The sequence below is a fragment of the Rhinolophus hipposideros genome (genome assembly GCF_964194185.1).
Source record: "Rhinolophus hipposideros genome assembly, chromosome: 25".
NCBI classification, from domain to species: domain Eukaryota; kingdom Metazoa; phylum Chordata; class Mammalia; order Chiroptera; family Rhinolophidae; genus Rhinolophus; species Rhinolophus hipposideros.
Window position 1 is genome coordinate 30,052,295 of NC_138071.1, and position 15,453 is coordinate 30,067,747.

A 15,453-nucleotide genomic window follows, 5' to 3' on the forward strand; every position below is an offset into this window, starting at 1 on the left:
AACCTGAGACGTGTGAGTGACAAAATGTGACAGGCTGCTGCTGAGTGTCACGCAGACACACTGTGGAGACACAGTTATGGCGACACTCAGAACCGTGCTGGGAGTGCCAGGCTGCACGTGCCTCTGGGCAGTGAGGCCAGCTCCAGCCTCGATGCCAATGCAAGAGGGCCACACACTCGGCTTGTGACAACGCCCGCTGTGCCGCACACACCAGCACCGGCAGGCGTGTCCCATGCCAGCTGACGGGACTGTTTGTCTGGCGTGTTCCCTGTCCGGCTTGCTGTGCACCCCCATATGCAGTCCCTCCACACTGTGGCAAGCCCCCTCGGCTGCCATGTCCCCTCCCTGTCGTCACAGGACTCACCAGGGGCCCCGCAGGGGCAGGTGGGGCATGGAGAGCTGCCTCTGTGTTGACTACATAAACCTCTGAGGGGACGTCACCACATGGCCCTGCTAATCGGTCCCTCAGGTTGGTGACAGCTTGTGGATTAATAATAAAAATCTTTCTTTTACTATGACTTGAAAATTTAAAATGTTTAAGGGAAAATGAACTTGTTTTTAAAACAGAGGAAATGCAGCCTGCTGCCTGAATGAGTGACGGTCCGGCCGACGGGTTTTGTGGACACCTCTATCCTTCCTTGGGCAGCTCTAACCTCTGAACCCAGCCATGGGGTCCGAGCTGAGCACAGGTTCGCGTGCCCGCGCCTGTCCCCTCCCCAGACCAGCCGCAGTGTGGTGGCACATTCTTCATTTTAAAAGTGTCATCTATTCCTGAAAGGCAGTTGCAGCCCACATGGTGACAGATGAAGCCAAGAGCCCACTGAGCCTCAGGCAACGAGTGGACAGATGGGCTGGGCACAAACATTTATTCCATGTGTAATGTGCAGTTTACAGTGTTAGTTCCCGTGACATAGGGACAGCTGTCAGGCCTGAGCACGTCCCTGCTTTTACAGCCCGACATTTAGTACCAAACTGACGTAGGCCATGTCACACAGAATAGGAAGCTCACATCAGGAGTGACAAACACTGCCGCCGCCGAGCCCCGAGTCTGTGAGGGACACTTTGCTGAGTGAGTTTAAAATACGGGCCTGATGGTGCATGGAGAGCAGTGTCTCTGCGCACGAGTCGCTGGCACGGCTGACTAAGCGGCACCCGCACGCGCTGAAAGAAGCCTGGACACAAGCCCGCTTACGTTCTGAAACTGTCCTCATCTGTAATCCTGGCAGCAAGCAGGAAGGATGGAATTCACACACCTGCCTGGCGACGGTTCCGGAGACTTGACATGGAGACTAGGCAGGCCCGTCTGACACTAAGCGACAAAGGGGCACCTCAGCAAGTCCCAGGGCCCTGACACACACGGCTTGTCTTGAGCAGACGGGAAGTGTGGCCAGTATGTTCTCACGTGGCTGGACAAGGAGGTGAGGGCCTCCCACACCCTTCGCTAAAACCTTATAAGACGCATAAGAGCCAAACGATCAGACGCGAATTTGAGCCGTCTCCTTGTGATGAGCTGCAAACAGCACGTGGACGACCCCGAGCAGCCCATGTGCTGGCCTTGTGTTCACACAGACAGGTAGGTGTCCGTGGAGCAAGCCAGTGGACTCAGCAGCTAAGAGGCACGTAAGCAGGAAGGGGAAGAAAGGGGGATTTAGCCAAATGATCTTTGGGTCACAGACCCACACGTGGGGTCAACCAGCCACACAGTCCCCTCGAGTGGCTCTCCCTCGGGGTGTCCTCTGCCCACGTTGCAGCAGGGCACACCGATCTGGATGAGCTTCGGGCCGTGACCTTTGCAGACCTCGGGGTGCCTGTCCCCACACAGAGCGCTCACCGCGGTTCCCGAGTCACTCCCGCCAGGAGTCTGACCTAGTCTGTTTTTTTTGCTCACTCGAGTGCCTGCTCTCCAGCAGGAAAGAAAACGAGCATGTGTGAACGATGAGAACTTTCCCCAGACTGAAAAAGGGAAAGCGGTTCTCGCCGGGCTGAGCTTCCGGGGCGCCTCTCTCTGGACAGGGCAGCTCAGCTCGGTACCTGCTGTGCCTTTTCACGTGTCTGAACCCTCTCAGGTGTTGAGAAAGTCATGGAGGAAATAAGCAAATCAGACCACGTGCCTGACGAGACAGATGCACCACGATGACAGAAGGCGGACACGGTCTTGCAGGCCTCCCCACAGGGGTGGCCGTCAGCGTCTCAGGAAAAGGACAAGTGCATGGAGCTGCGGGAGGCGTGTGGCCGAGTGTGCGCCACGCCCCTGACCGGGCCTGGCCCCTGTGCTGGCCACACGTCCCGACGAGCCTCGTCTGCCGCCGGGAGAGCAGAATGCCGCAGGACTACCTGGAGGACGATGGACGCGGGGTCAGGGCGTGCTCCCAGGACGCCACGCCTAAAAGGCCCAGGCCACGAGTCGCCCCCGCTGGACAGAGGCACCACGGGCCTTGTCAAACCCAGTCTGACGATGGCCTTTGGCAAGGAGAATGCCACCCCACCAGAGGAACGGGGTTTCTACAAAGAGCAGCGTGTTCACAGCCCCCCTAAACTTAACCGCTCAGTCACAAGATAATGCACATGACCTCTGTGCCACTCCACTTAGAAATCATCCAGCATGTGACGTCTGTGCCACCCCACTTAGAAATACCCAAATGCCACACTGTCAAGAAACTGAAAACACGAGTGCCTGCAGGAGGTGTGCATAAGCTCCCCACCAAGAAAATACGAAATGCCGAGTCTGTGGGGCTCGGGCTGCCTCCAGCCGTGCCTAACCCCTGGACCGGGGGCAGCCCCTCCGAGCAGAGCCACCACGCCAGCTGAGTCCTCCGGGCACAGGGACACAGTGAGGACGCAGAGGTCACACAGCACACTTTGACCTGGTCCTTGTTTCCTGTGTCCCTGCTCCACACTCAGCTGCAGAGCACATCCTGCAAAGGAGGTCGGACAGGGTTCTGGGGGCAGAACTCCACCCGTACACACAACAATGCACACGTCTCGTTTCTCAGAGCTGCATCTGATGGGGAAAATTGCAGAGCGGCAACACTCTTGAGAGAAAAGGCCTGTCATTCCCAAATTCTGCTGAAAGAAAGAGCAGGACTACAAAGGCCGAAGAGAAACCTCTGTGCACCTTTCAAGGAACAATGGGACCAGAGCAGCGCCTGCCCGCGTGAGTACACAAAGGGCAGGGCTGCAGGGTTATTGGGAATCATAATTAGTGGTAACGGCAGAGCTGAGGGCCGTGCACAAAGCCCCTGGAAAGACAAATGGGCACGCGGGGGCAGGGGTGGGGGCTCCTTACGGTGCAGGCTGGACGACACACGGAGGTGTACTGGGGGGCTGGACCTCTCCGGGAGGGACCTGATCTCCAGCTTAGAGGGCCGGAGCACAGACACGCCGTCTCTGCGGAGCGTGTCACACCCTACGGGGGGCAACACCAGGCAGGGCTCATCGCAGAGCCGCAAATGTACAAGGTGAGCACAGAAGAAAAACACCTGCAAAGGCACACCGGCTCACGCTGCGACGGCACAGGGCTCAGTCCTTGGTGCGGGAGACCAGGCAGTGTCTGTTTTACTTATTTTGCCCATTTGTGTTTCCTAAATTGAGCATCTGTTACTTTTGTGGTAAGAACAAGCAATGCAAGATATGTTTAAAATCTGCAAAAATCTACATTCAGTATGCTTAAAATTTGGTGAAATGCTTCGAAAGTACGAGTGGGGAAACGCATGGGAGAAAATACTGCACGCAGGTTGTCACAGAGGTTAGTCATGTCTCGTAAGGAAAGACGGACGCGCCTGAAGAGAAGAAAACGCCCATACAGTCACCTCCTTGTTCTCGGCAGGTTCCCTCAGGCTGTGGCTTCATCACAAAAGCAGCCTGGCCCAGACGGGACGGCTCACAGCCCAGCCATCTAGGCACCTGGCTGCGAGCACGCCGGGAACTTGCGACACGGTTTATTTTAGGATGGTGGTTTCACACACTGTCCTCGCCACGCACAGCCATGGGCAGACCTGCGTGGGGAGGGGGCGGGTGCCCCAGGCCCCTCCCACGTCTGGCCTGTGCGTCCTCAGGAGACACTGGGGGACGCAGGGCCATTCTTCCTGGGTAAGAAACAGGACCTCTATGTCTCCTCCTCCCACAGAGGCTGAAGCCACGGCAGATCCGCTGGGCAACCCTGTCTGTCCCTGACCTAAGAGTAGGCCACAGCGGCAACTGTGCCCTGGATGGAGTCTCCGTTCTCACTTTAAATGACCAGCGACACATGGCTACCAGCACCGGAGTCACTGCCACACCACCTCCGCCGCGCTTTTCAGTGATGCCTGGATAATGCTTACGTTTGACAAAGGGGCAACACACACACACGCACACACATATAAAATGCACATACAGACATACACATACGTGCGCACACACACAGGCATACACAAACATGTGCACACACTCCGCAAAGGAGAAGCGTTTCTGCAGAGTGAATCCTGAGCTGATCCGAGAGCTTCTGCAGGGCGGTGCCCCGCTCTGACCTTTCCCTGGAGACGGCGCTGCTCCCTGTCCCCACCCCAACACCCTGTAACTACACTGCTGCCACCGCCACCCCTCCAGTGGGCCATGCAGCTGTGTTACGCCAAGTGTGAGCTTCCACAACACTCATAACTAGCAAACAGTTCCCCGGTAAGCAGTGTTTACCAAGCAGTGCTGAGTAATTTTTCCCCCCATTTTGCATGATGTTTTCTGAAAATAAAACTTAAAGATATAGATACATTTTAACTAAGAGAAGTAAAAGTAATTTTCAATGCTCTTCTGCATGTAGAACAGTCCTTGAGCGGTGTGAAGTCAGAGCAGTTCCCCACCTGACTCGTGACCCAGCCGTGGTCACGTAACTACATCTGGCCTCCCCAACTTGAGAAAAGGTCGTTTTCACGTCTCTGTTCTCCTTGGCGTCTAGCACAGGTCAGAGGCCTCGGTAAACGCTGCTCTCCAGGTCCTTGAGGGTCCACGCAGGATGAATGCATCTACTGCCGAAGACTCGGCTTCCTGCTCCCACAGGTGAAGGCCGCCACACATCTGGAAGCCTCCACATCTGGAAGCACCATCATCGTGCAGTTTTAAAGTGCATTGTGCAGAAGTAACACAATCTCACAATATGTGCAGTTGGAATGTTGCCTGAAGATGAGGCTCCAAGGAAAGTCATTTAGTTATGCTGTACCCCAGAATTTGTGTGCCTGGACCCGCTGCACCCCAAACGTCCATGTGCCTGAAGCTGGACCGGCCACACCCATTGCAGACGGCCTGGCCTGTTTGTGCTGCTCCTGACAAGCACCAGGACTGCGCAAAGCCAGTCCTGAGCTGCCCCGAGGGCCTGTTCCTGCTTCTCAGCTTCGTGTTCCAACAATCCGAGAAGCCGGTCAGCCGGAAACAAGCCATGTCTTCAGAGCAGCCCGGGCCTGACTGGACTGAGGTGTCTTCTGGAGGAAACTTCTGTCCCCTTCCTGGTTTCCTCCTTGCTCGAAGGTAATGCGTTATCACCATTTGTCAGCACTGTCATCATCACTTTTGTCAACATCCACAGAGTCCCACATTCACCCAGTGTCCTATGTGTCCTGGGTGTGGGAGGGGCCACGTGGTGGTCTTGACGCCGACGGCTCCCCACACCCAGCTCCTCTCACGTCGATTGACTCAGGTCAGTGCATCGATTGGTTTCCATTGAGCTCCTCGCGAGGCTTCCCTGCGAGGCGCCTGTGTACCGAGGAACCAAGGCCGCGCTCAGGGACCTCACAGGAGGGCCGGGCAGGCAGGGGAAGCTGGCGCCGCAACCAGGAAACAGTAACTGCAGACAGAAGGCTGATGGGGAAGGAGTCAGCCCAAATTTGAAGGGCACAAGAGCAAATGAAGGGGCCCGGTGTGTGAGCAGCAGGGTCGTCCTGCGCGGGCAGGAGGGCTGGCAGATGGGGACAATCCAGAGTGACAAAGCAGAGTGGGAGGGCTTTCAGAGCGAGGGGCGGATTACACAAAGGTTCAGAGAAAAGCAAAGGGGTATCCAGGGCTGCGAGGACCCGAGCCAGGAACACAAAAGGTAGTCGTCGGTCCATTCTGCACTCACCACCTAATTAAGCCAAAGGGCAGGGCTGGAGGTGGGGGGAGGTCCCCAAGCAGCTGCTTCTGCATTTTCAGAAACTGCACATCATTCTGCGGCCCAATTATTCCATCAAAAGCAGTTTGAATGGCGATCTGGCTACATGAAGCCTGGAGTGTTCTGAGGGCTCCCCAACCGCGCACAGGAGCCCCACCAGCTGGGCGGCGGGGGCAGGTCACTCGTCGTCTGCCTCAGCTTTCTCAGCTGTGAAATGAAGGGCTCTGACCTCCGGGGCGGGGGAGTTTCTAAAGTCTGTCATCTACCCCCAAGAAGGGACCGGGTGCCGAACATGGACGGGAAGCCACCTGTCCAATGGCCCCTGAGTGAGACCGTCCAGGGGGTGGTTCAGGAGAGGGTGTGAGAGGAGGTGCTGGGGAGAGGATCCGAGCCACTGGACACTGGGGACACCGCTGACCGGGGGGACAGAGCCACTACTGTACATGGGACCAGCTCTGCTTTGCTGCCTCGCTGGCATCAGTTTGAAATATGTAAACTCGATGTGTGTGACCTCCAGCTCCAGAAACAAGATGGCTGCTGGGAGCAGGAAATCACGTCATCCAGAAACGCAGGGTCCAAGGTCAGAAAAGAGACAGTTCGAAAGCAACCGACAAAAGAATCTGAGGTTCTTCCTGGTCCCCTCATATTTCAATCCCAAAGTTCCGGGTCCCTGAACTCCCAGTGTTTTTATTCTCCTTCAATGTGGTAGAGAAGGAAGGCAGGGGTGGGGAGAGCATCGTGAGACGTGCAATGGGTTTGTTTATAACTCCCCTTCCAACTGCTTATTTTGTTCTACAAACAAATCTGCATTTTCTTTCCTCCCACTCAAGAATGTCTCAGCATCTGGTGAAGCATGTGTTTTGCGGGTTTATGAAAGGTGTGATCCCAGGAATATTCCTTTACTGGTTATTCCCCCAGTGGGTAGGGGAGAAAAGGCTAAAACAGGTGAGAGATGAGCCCCTTGAGTCTGGAGGCCTGTTTTCTGGGTCTGTGACGCTTTACGGGGGGCTCCTCCCTCTCACTCATGCCTATCCTCAGGCTCCTGTTACCCCCGTCCCCTGAGTTCTTGCCCCACCTTCCTGCCATTTCCCTCACTTCCCTTCGCTCGTTTAAGCTTCTCTTCCCAGTGCCCACTGTATTTCGCAATAACTCAGCGTCTGGTCCCCAGCTCCACCTGGCCCTGCACACTCACACTGGCTGCAGGCCCCATGCTGAGACCTCTGTGATGCGAGTGACATTCTCCTCGGGTGTGGCGGCTGAGGTGAGGGTCGTTCCTTCCGATGGCATCTGTGTCCCCATCTCACAGCAGGCACGCATGGTGGGGCGACATCACTGAACTCTGCTCCTGGGATGATGGGAGAAGCACCACATGGACGTCACCCAAACAGCCGCTGCACATGGTGCGTCCTCTGACACCTTCCTCAGAATATGTCACAGGACAGCCTGGGCTTCTGGGTTCCCGAAAGCACTTGCTTGCTCTGTGGACAGTACGTGCTCAGCTTGGTGCCTGATGACGGAGAGTGTGGAGTAGGCACACACTTGGGAGGAAGCGGAGTGGACCAGCATCAAAGCCACTCAGAGGGCTCCAGGGTCTACCCGCAAATCTCTGGCACCTGCAGCCACCACAGACAACGGCTCCTCAGACAGAATTTAGAGGTGAGACGCACTGACATTTGCATGACCTGTGTGACCTCCAGGGGCCCGCTGAGGAGCACAGAGCTCTTTCCTTCCCATCTTGTGGGTGGAAAGTGGGTGCAGAGAGGTGACTGGCTCACGCCCTGGCTGGATGCTAACAGGAACAGACAATATGCTGGTGGTTTTCTCCCATGAGCTTAACTACTGGGGAGAAAGAACTTTCGAGAATGGAGAGCATAGTGGGAGGTAGAGGACGGGTGGGCTGAGAGGGAGGACACCCCTTCTGTATTGCGGTCCTCCAGCAGCACGGGAGATGACGCGTCTCAGGGCCCCGGGGAGGACGCATGGTCCTTAGCATGACAGCTCAGGGCTGGAGGCCCCGCCTTGGGCCCAATGTGGGTCCTTTCCACATCGTCCTGCCACCATGTCCGTTTCCTGCCTCCAGCGTGAGCTCCATGGATGTCCACACTCGTCACGGCCCCCCACTGTTCTGCAGACCTGTCCTAGTGAAGGCTGTCAGCACGGAGACGTGGGTGCCCAGGAATGTCCCCCGCAGGCCCTCTTTCATGTGTCACCCAGTGTCTCCATCCTGCACTGGCTCTGGGCCCCTGCACCGTGCAGTGCCACACCAGTCACCTCGGGATTTCTGTGGGACTAGTGTTTCTTACCTCGCTTCATGCAACAGTTTGGCCACCACCTTGTCCACGAGAGACTGCAAACTGAGCAGAACAACATGCCGATTTCTCTACGTAGCCACGGGGCTCACACTACCGAGAGACAGTGGAGGGGGCATCAGCGCCGGGACCCAGGGCAGAGTCAGTCCTGTCCCCTGAGGGCGTGCGGCCTGACCAGTGTGGGCTCTGCGGGTATCAATGCCGTGCCTGGTCCTACTTCAGCTCTGCCACTGCAATCCCTGGGGCCAGCACTGACCTGGTGCTCCATGTCCCCACGTGTGACATGGGGGCGCCAGCACTGCACTCGTGTGGTGTGGTCACGATTAGTGGACGAGGCAGCTAGTTGATTTTCAAAGCACCTGCATGGGCATCGCCCGGTGAGGACGGACTCGAGAGCGTCCTGAGTGTGTGCGTGTCGCCTGAGGAGCCCTCGCTTCTGTAAGAGGAAGAGGCTTCCCCGCCCTGACGGAGGTGGGAGGCGGGCACCTTCCCTGGCGGCCACCCACGCTGCCCGCAGTGGGGGCTGTGAGGACTGTGTTTCCCCCTGGAGCCTCCAAGACACTGTCCTCCCATGGCTGTGACAGGACAAAATGACAGGACCTGGGGAAGCACAGAGGCCACTAACGCTCCCCCACCCGAGACGTGACTGCCTGCCTTCCTTAAGAAACAGTTATGCACGTAAAACCCAGGTGTCTTCATAGACCACAGACAGGAAAACAAAATCCAGGAATGTGACAGGAGAAGCAGCAGGCTCCAGGCCCACCCTCCTCACTAGGAGGGTCCCACCTTCCATTCTCCAAACAGCTCGGAGAGGCCCTTTGCTCCTAATTAAACCTGGTCAAGGCAGTTGGCGTCTCTGCTGGACGGCCGGCATGTTCTGTACTGTGTTGAGACATCGCCAATCGTTCCAGACTCCCCAGCGGTTATTTGGGAGGAAACACGTGGCATGGAAGACAGAGAATGGCCTTGTCACTGGTTTTAGAAAGTGCATATTTGAAAAATTAAGATTTATGAGAAGAATGCACTACGAATTCACGCCTTCGAGAAACACATCCAGACTCGGAGTGGGCCGGCAATGAGCAGAGGGAAACTGCCGGCCCTGACCTGACACTGCCCACGCGGCTGATCACACGCAGACACACCGGCCCTTCACAGACCAGGACGCGTGCATTTTCCACACCTCCATCACGGCAAGTCCACAGGTGGCCCACAGGCTGTCACATGGCAGCCTCGAGAAGCACGGCACTGGGCCCACTAGGCACATACTTAATTTACAGTGATGTCCAGGGGTTCTTGGACACGCAGCACGACTGCGACTGGCCTTACCCTCAGGAGCCTGGCTTCGATGTCCCCAAGCCAACCCACACACTCGCAAAAGCACATCAGTGTTGGAAACTTTCAAGAGAATTCTACAGACCCTGGTACCATCAGCTACTGCTGCAAAGGCAAAACATGAGACTCGGGTTCTTAGTCTTCTCCAGCCTGTAGTAAAACAAAATGTTTTCATATCATTTTAGGGCGCCCTTCCATTTTTGAAGGATAGGTTTTGCTTATCAGGTATTTGCAAAAAAAAATTATTTTGACCTGAAAGTTTAGACACAAAGCCAGCTGACTAGTGGAAAAGGCTACTTTAGTTCTTTACCTTAGAGCTCAGGACACCTGGCAGTTTTCTACCTAAATTGGGCACATCCTCCCTTCTCGCCATTTCTACAACTAGAGGTTACACCAACGCACCTAGAAAAAGAAGGGTCCCTTAATCAGGGGCCCCTAAGAATCAGCCAGCTTGTGACATGCCCTGGAGTGGAGAGGCCAGTCCGTCATCGCCACTGAGACACGAGGGCACGTCCGAGCTCACAGGTGCGTCAGTTGGCCTGAGCCAGGAGCCGTCCCCATGCACACTGTCACTGCACTAGTGACCGCTCTGATGGCATGTGCACTGAATAGCTGTGTATGGCCATCCTGCCACCTGCGCCCGTGCTTTTCTTGGGGGCTGGTTCCTCAGGCTTCCAGGTAACAAGCAGATGTACAGGCGATTGTGAAACAAACCATCCAAAGAGAACTGGCTGAACACTGCACAGGCATCTGTGCCCCGCGTGGGGAGGGGAGAGCGGGCTGGCAGAATCCGAAACTGGCCACTCCAAGGTGATCAAAGCCTCCAAGAAATGCATGCAACATTCACAGTGGCTCAGAGAGAAAAAGGAGAATGCCTTTGACCACCTAAGAACTTATTTCAGCAGCTTCACCCCATCGGCTTCCACAGAAGTAGGACAGCGACATGACAAACGCCCAGTGTAAACGGGCACCCAAACGCCACCGTTCTTTGGAATTATCCTTAGTGAGTGTGGTGTGCAAGTGTGCAGACGTGTCACACACGTGCAGCGGACCCTCGGACAACATTGCGCGGGTCCACTCCACGTGGGTTTTTTTCTGTCAAGACTGTAAATGTATTTTCTCTTCCTTATGATGTTCTTACTGACATTTTCTTTCCACTAGCTGACTTTATTGTAAGCATATGATATATAATACATAAAACATACAAAATCAGTGTTAACGGACGGTTTCTGTTATGGGTAAGACTTCCCGGTCAGCAGTAGGCTAGGAAAGGTTTGGGGAAGTCCAAGGTTAGACTCAGATTTCTGTCTGCAGGGGAGGCTGGGATTCCTTTGCACTCAAGGGTCCACTGTATATACACATATATAAAACGACATGACAATATGGTGAAGAAAGAATGAAAGTAAAGAAATTAGCTTTTTAGATAATGAAGTACAAATTTAATCCAAATACCATATTGTTTTATATATTTAGAAGAAAAAATAACATTTACTAAAGCAATGGGAAAAAATTTGGTGGCACTATTCCATTAAAAATGACCTTTAAAAATGGATTTCATCTATTTTAAAAGTTAATACATCCAATTCTTTCAAGTTCGAGCAAATTAAACTTCGATAGGTTATCTGGTGACATCTTTGTGAGTCTATCGAGAAAGTTGATTTTCCAGTAGGTAAAGAAAATAATTAGATGTATATCACACACACACACACACACACACACACACACACAGAGCTTTAAAATGCTGACCCTGTCTAGGAAATAGTTCTATTTTGAGGAAGAAAAGGAAAAGTGTTTTCACATGTCTGCACTAGAATCCAACAGTGAAAAGTCTGGCTGACCCTGAATAACGCAGGGGTTCGGGCAGGGACCCCACCTTACCCTGAGTAGCTGAAAACCCACGTATAGCTCGTGACTCCCCAGACGTAACAGTCATCCCTTGGTATCCACAGGGGATTGGTTCCAGGACCCCCTTGGACACCCATATCCGAGCACGCTCCTGTCCCCTCCATAAAATGACGCATAGTCGGCCCTCCGTACCCATGGACTCCCAGCCGCAGATCAAAACTACTGTTTTCCTTCTGCGGTTGATTGAATCTGCAGATTTCAGACCTGGGGACGCGGGGCTCCGCCTGTGTATTTACTGATCTGTGCAGAAGTGGACCCGTGCAGTTCAAACCACATTGTTCAAGGTCAGCTGTTGTTACAAACAGAAGGTATTTATGTTGTAATTAAAGTGGGTCTTAGCTCATCAGTGGACCGACGGCCCCTGTGGGTTTTCTGTAGCTGCCTCTGAGACCCCCTTCAAGTTTCAGAACATGTCCGAAAAGTTTTAAAAAATATTGCAAACCTAAAACAACTTCAGGCAAAGTACCCTGCTGCTTTGATGCCTGACTTATGTTCAAACCACTGAGCGTCTGCAGCTTGGTAACCCTATAATGCCAGTGAGGTAAGGGCAGCCCTCTCGTAACTCGGCACTGGGGGGTGGGGGTGAGGAGGGCGCCCCCAGCCTGTGGTGTTCAGGGGTCAACTGTGCCTTTTATGAGTCCTTCACACATGATGCAGCTGAATTCAGAGCTAAAAGCCATGAAACCGCACCCCATTTGCTGATCCTGCTTTGCTAAAAAGTAATCAAACTAGACAAGGCCCCGGGACCAGCTTTTCCTCCCCAGTAAGTGGCCCACTAAGATGGGCAAACCTCCACCCTTAGCCAACGCTGTCGCTGAGCCGTATTTCGTGCTGATTTCAAAACTAAGCCTGCCAGAGAATGAATCTTTACAATAATTTCATTTCCAAAATTTCCTAGATCATATTTTTAAAGGAAAAGGGTTTTTTTTGTTTTTTTTTCTTCCCTTTGTATTAACCTGGATTGAAGAAAAGCACACATTTCATTTATTGTCTGGATTACAGATTCTTATTAAACAAACCAGAGCTCATTATAAAATCAATATCAACTTAACCACCATGCCCCCAGGAGGAACAGCAAAAAGGTCACTCCAAGAAATTCAAACAATTTTCCTGCTAGAAGGGCATGATTTTAATTACAGATACTATTAATTAGAGCTGTCACTGGGAACACTTTTCTTTCTGGTAATTATCACAAACTCAGTTCTAAGTATGCATTTTCAACCTGCATTTTTGTCAAAATTAGTCATCTCTGCATGCAAGTCCAATCTTCCCATTCTATCAATATTTTATATTTGAATTTCAAAGAGTATCAAAGGATGCCATCTTTCTAAAATCTAGCCCCGTATGATCTCCTGTCTCTTGCACATGGAAGAGAACTGGCGTGATCATTTATTTATGTCCTCACACAGACCTGGCCCGGAGGACCCAGCCTCCTACACTGACGGTCTCACTCAATAGAATTTCTGGGTAAATTCTTACTAGTTTATGTGACATTTTTTTTCCCAGCCTTCTTCTTCAAACGTGATTTTGCTTTTGCTTTGAAGTAAAGCCACGCGCAACGGCCGAAATGCCACGTTCCACACATCTGAAGTTGCCATTTCTTTGTAAGAAAAAGATCACACTGACCAGGCAGGTGACCTCCCCCAGAAAACTAGAGGTGTTCTCCACTCAGACAGTACCACGGGTTTTGAAATGGGAACAAAAGCTATCTCCTGGTCTCTTTTAAACACAGAGGTTTTGTAAATTCGTGCCTCCCTTTGTGGCATGGGGTCAGGGCAGCTCCGGGAGGAGGGGGGGCACCATGCAGGACGATTGGGGGCATCTTCTAGAAAGAGCTTGAGAACCTCCCCACCCCCTCAGTGTAACTCTGATGACAGAATAATAATCTCTAACTTACGGGTGATGGTAAAACATGACGTGTTGCTTACAAGATGCATTATACATCATCATCACGTGACTGGAGACAAGCGTCTAGTCCAATGGGAGAAAATCTCCTACAAACATATCTCGATTAAACTCGATTAAGTAAATTATTTTGCCTTCCAAGTGGGAAAATATACGTGGAGTTCAGTGATATTTCACGTTAGAAGTCAGATGCCCACACTTGCCTGTGGTCAGTTTGCACTGCTGTTCAGTGAGAGTCTATTTCATCACAGGACATGATTAAATACGGACGTGATTGCTACAGAACTTCCAGAATGTTGGTGCCATTTTTGTGTCCTGTTTGGTCTGGACCTGCCCATTTCACATTCTCATTGGTGCCTGTGCGTTTCTGTATCACAGCACACTGCGGTCACTACTGTTCCCATGGAGACGGCTTCGTTTACTTTCCATTTTCAGCATCAGAGCTCACTTTATGCAAATCATAGCAGCGGGTGGCAACAGATCAGGTCAAAGGACCTTCTCAGAGTCGACCCAAGGAAGCCGATGACTTACGGGACATCGTCACACATCTACACAACCAATGTGACTTGCCACTCTGGCCTTGGTCATTAATAGTTGCCAAACTAAGAAAGGTAACAGATAGTGATAATTCACGTATTGTCCTTTTTCCATGTTTCCAATGAGCAACCCGCTTTCATAGCTAACGTTTACTATCCAAGAACAGCCTAAGGTTAATATAGAGCAGTCAACGGTGGCGGAAGGTATTTACCGTGCACGTTACCGACCAGGTTCACGGTGTCATCCTCAAGGGACTCACACTAGGAATAAATGACCAAGTGCTGGGAATGGGGCAGGGGCCAGACGAGCTAAATAATCTGGTGAACTGATGAATCAGAAAGTCTCTTTTTACCTGGTAGGCCGCAGTGGCATCTGGGCCCAGGTCGCCCCCTAGGCCTGACAGCTTCTCCTTGAGGCGGTAGTGATGGCTGTGCCGCAGGCAGTAGATGAGCCCAGAAGCCAGCAGGACGCCCGCCATGGCGGCGATGGAGGTCAAGGTGAGCACGATGAACTTGGTGGAGTCCTCTTGCTCTGCCTGCTGAGGCAGGGGCTGCAGTTTGCTTTTCTGCAGGACAGGAGAGAGGGGCCTGTTAGTGTTCGCAGACCCCGAGTCCTCCAACCACCCTCTCCAGACGCACCCTTCACTGGACAGCTCAGCTCAGCACAGCAGACACGCTGTTGGCATCACCACAGCAGGCGGCCTTCCCAACAGCACCCCTCAAAGCAGGGAGGAGGGATTTCAAACAGCCCTGGACAGACTGCAGTGTTTTCCAGGGGAAAGTCAGAGGCATCACTTTTCATTCCCTAATGTTGGCCATTTTTAAAACTTGAGAATAGATAGTATGTGGCAGCTAATTTGCTTCCTTAAGTAAAATAAAGCGTCCATCACTTCCTTTAAAGAGGTAGGAGGAGGGAAACACGGCAGTTTACCCCCAGGGGGGCATCACAAACGTGGGGGGGGGGAAGGCCGAGATGGGGGCGCCCAGAGCCTGCCGAGGTTAACAGAGCAGCACAAGTGAAGGAAGTCTTCCCACGCTATGGAGCAGGGTCTGGTCCGTGTCACGAATATTCTGGAAACGCTGCGGGGCGGTCGCCATCCTGGAAGTCCTGCGGTTCTTCCAAGCTGCCTTCACTGGGGTCACCCCACCGAGTTGGGCCCCCGCCACCGGAGCGTCCACGCACCTCAGCGTTTTCCTTGGAAGGACCAGGACGTTGGGAGCAGCCGGTCCCGGAGCTCACCTCTCGCTGGGGTGTAAAGAGTAAGGGGGCCGGTCGCCATCGGACCCTCGCTGTTTCGGGGTGTGTGGGTCCTTCTGGTGCCGTTCACTAGTCCACGCGCGGAGCGGGGCCTGG

The 15,453-nt window shown here is 53.2% G+C and overlaps 1 protein-coding gene across 5 annotated transcripts in view; it reads right to left on the reverse strand.

Moving 5' to 3' along the window:
- The window catches only part of PTPRN2 (protein tyrosine phosphatase receptor type N2), a 406,465-nt gene that overhangs the window by 63,083 nt on the left and 327,929 nt on the right, over nucleotides 1-15,453 (reverse strand). For 3 of the 5 annotated variants that reach the window (XM_081038716.1, XM_081038714.1, XM_081038715.1), the window contains one exon: nucleotides 14,453-14,665. The exons of the other annotated variants lie outside the window; for them this stretch is intronic. In XM_081038716.1, coding sequence (XP_080894842.1) covers nucleotides 14,453-14,665 — 213 coding nt within the window. The remainder of the gene's footprint in view (nucleotides 1-14,452; nucleotides 14,666-15,453) is intronic. 5 annotated transcript variants of the gene reach the window in all.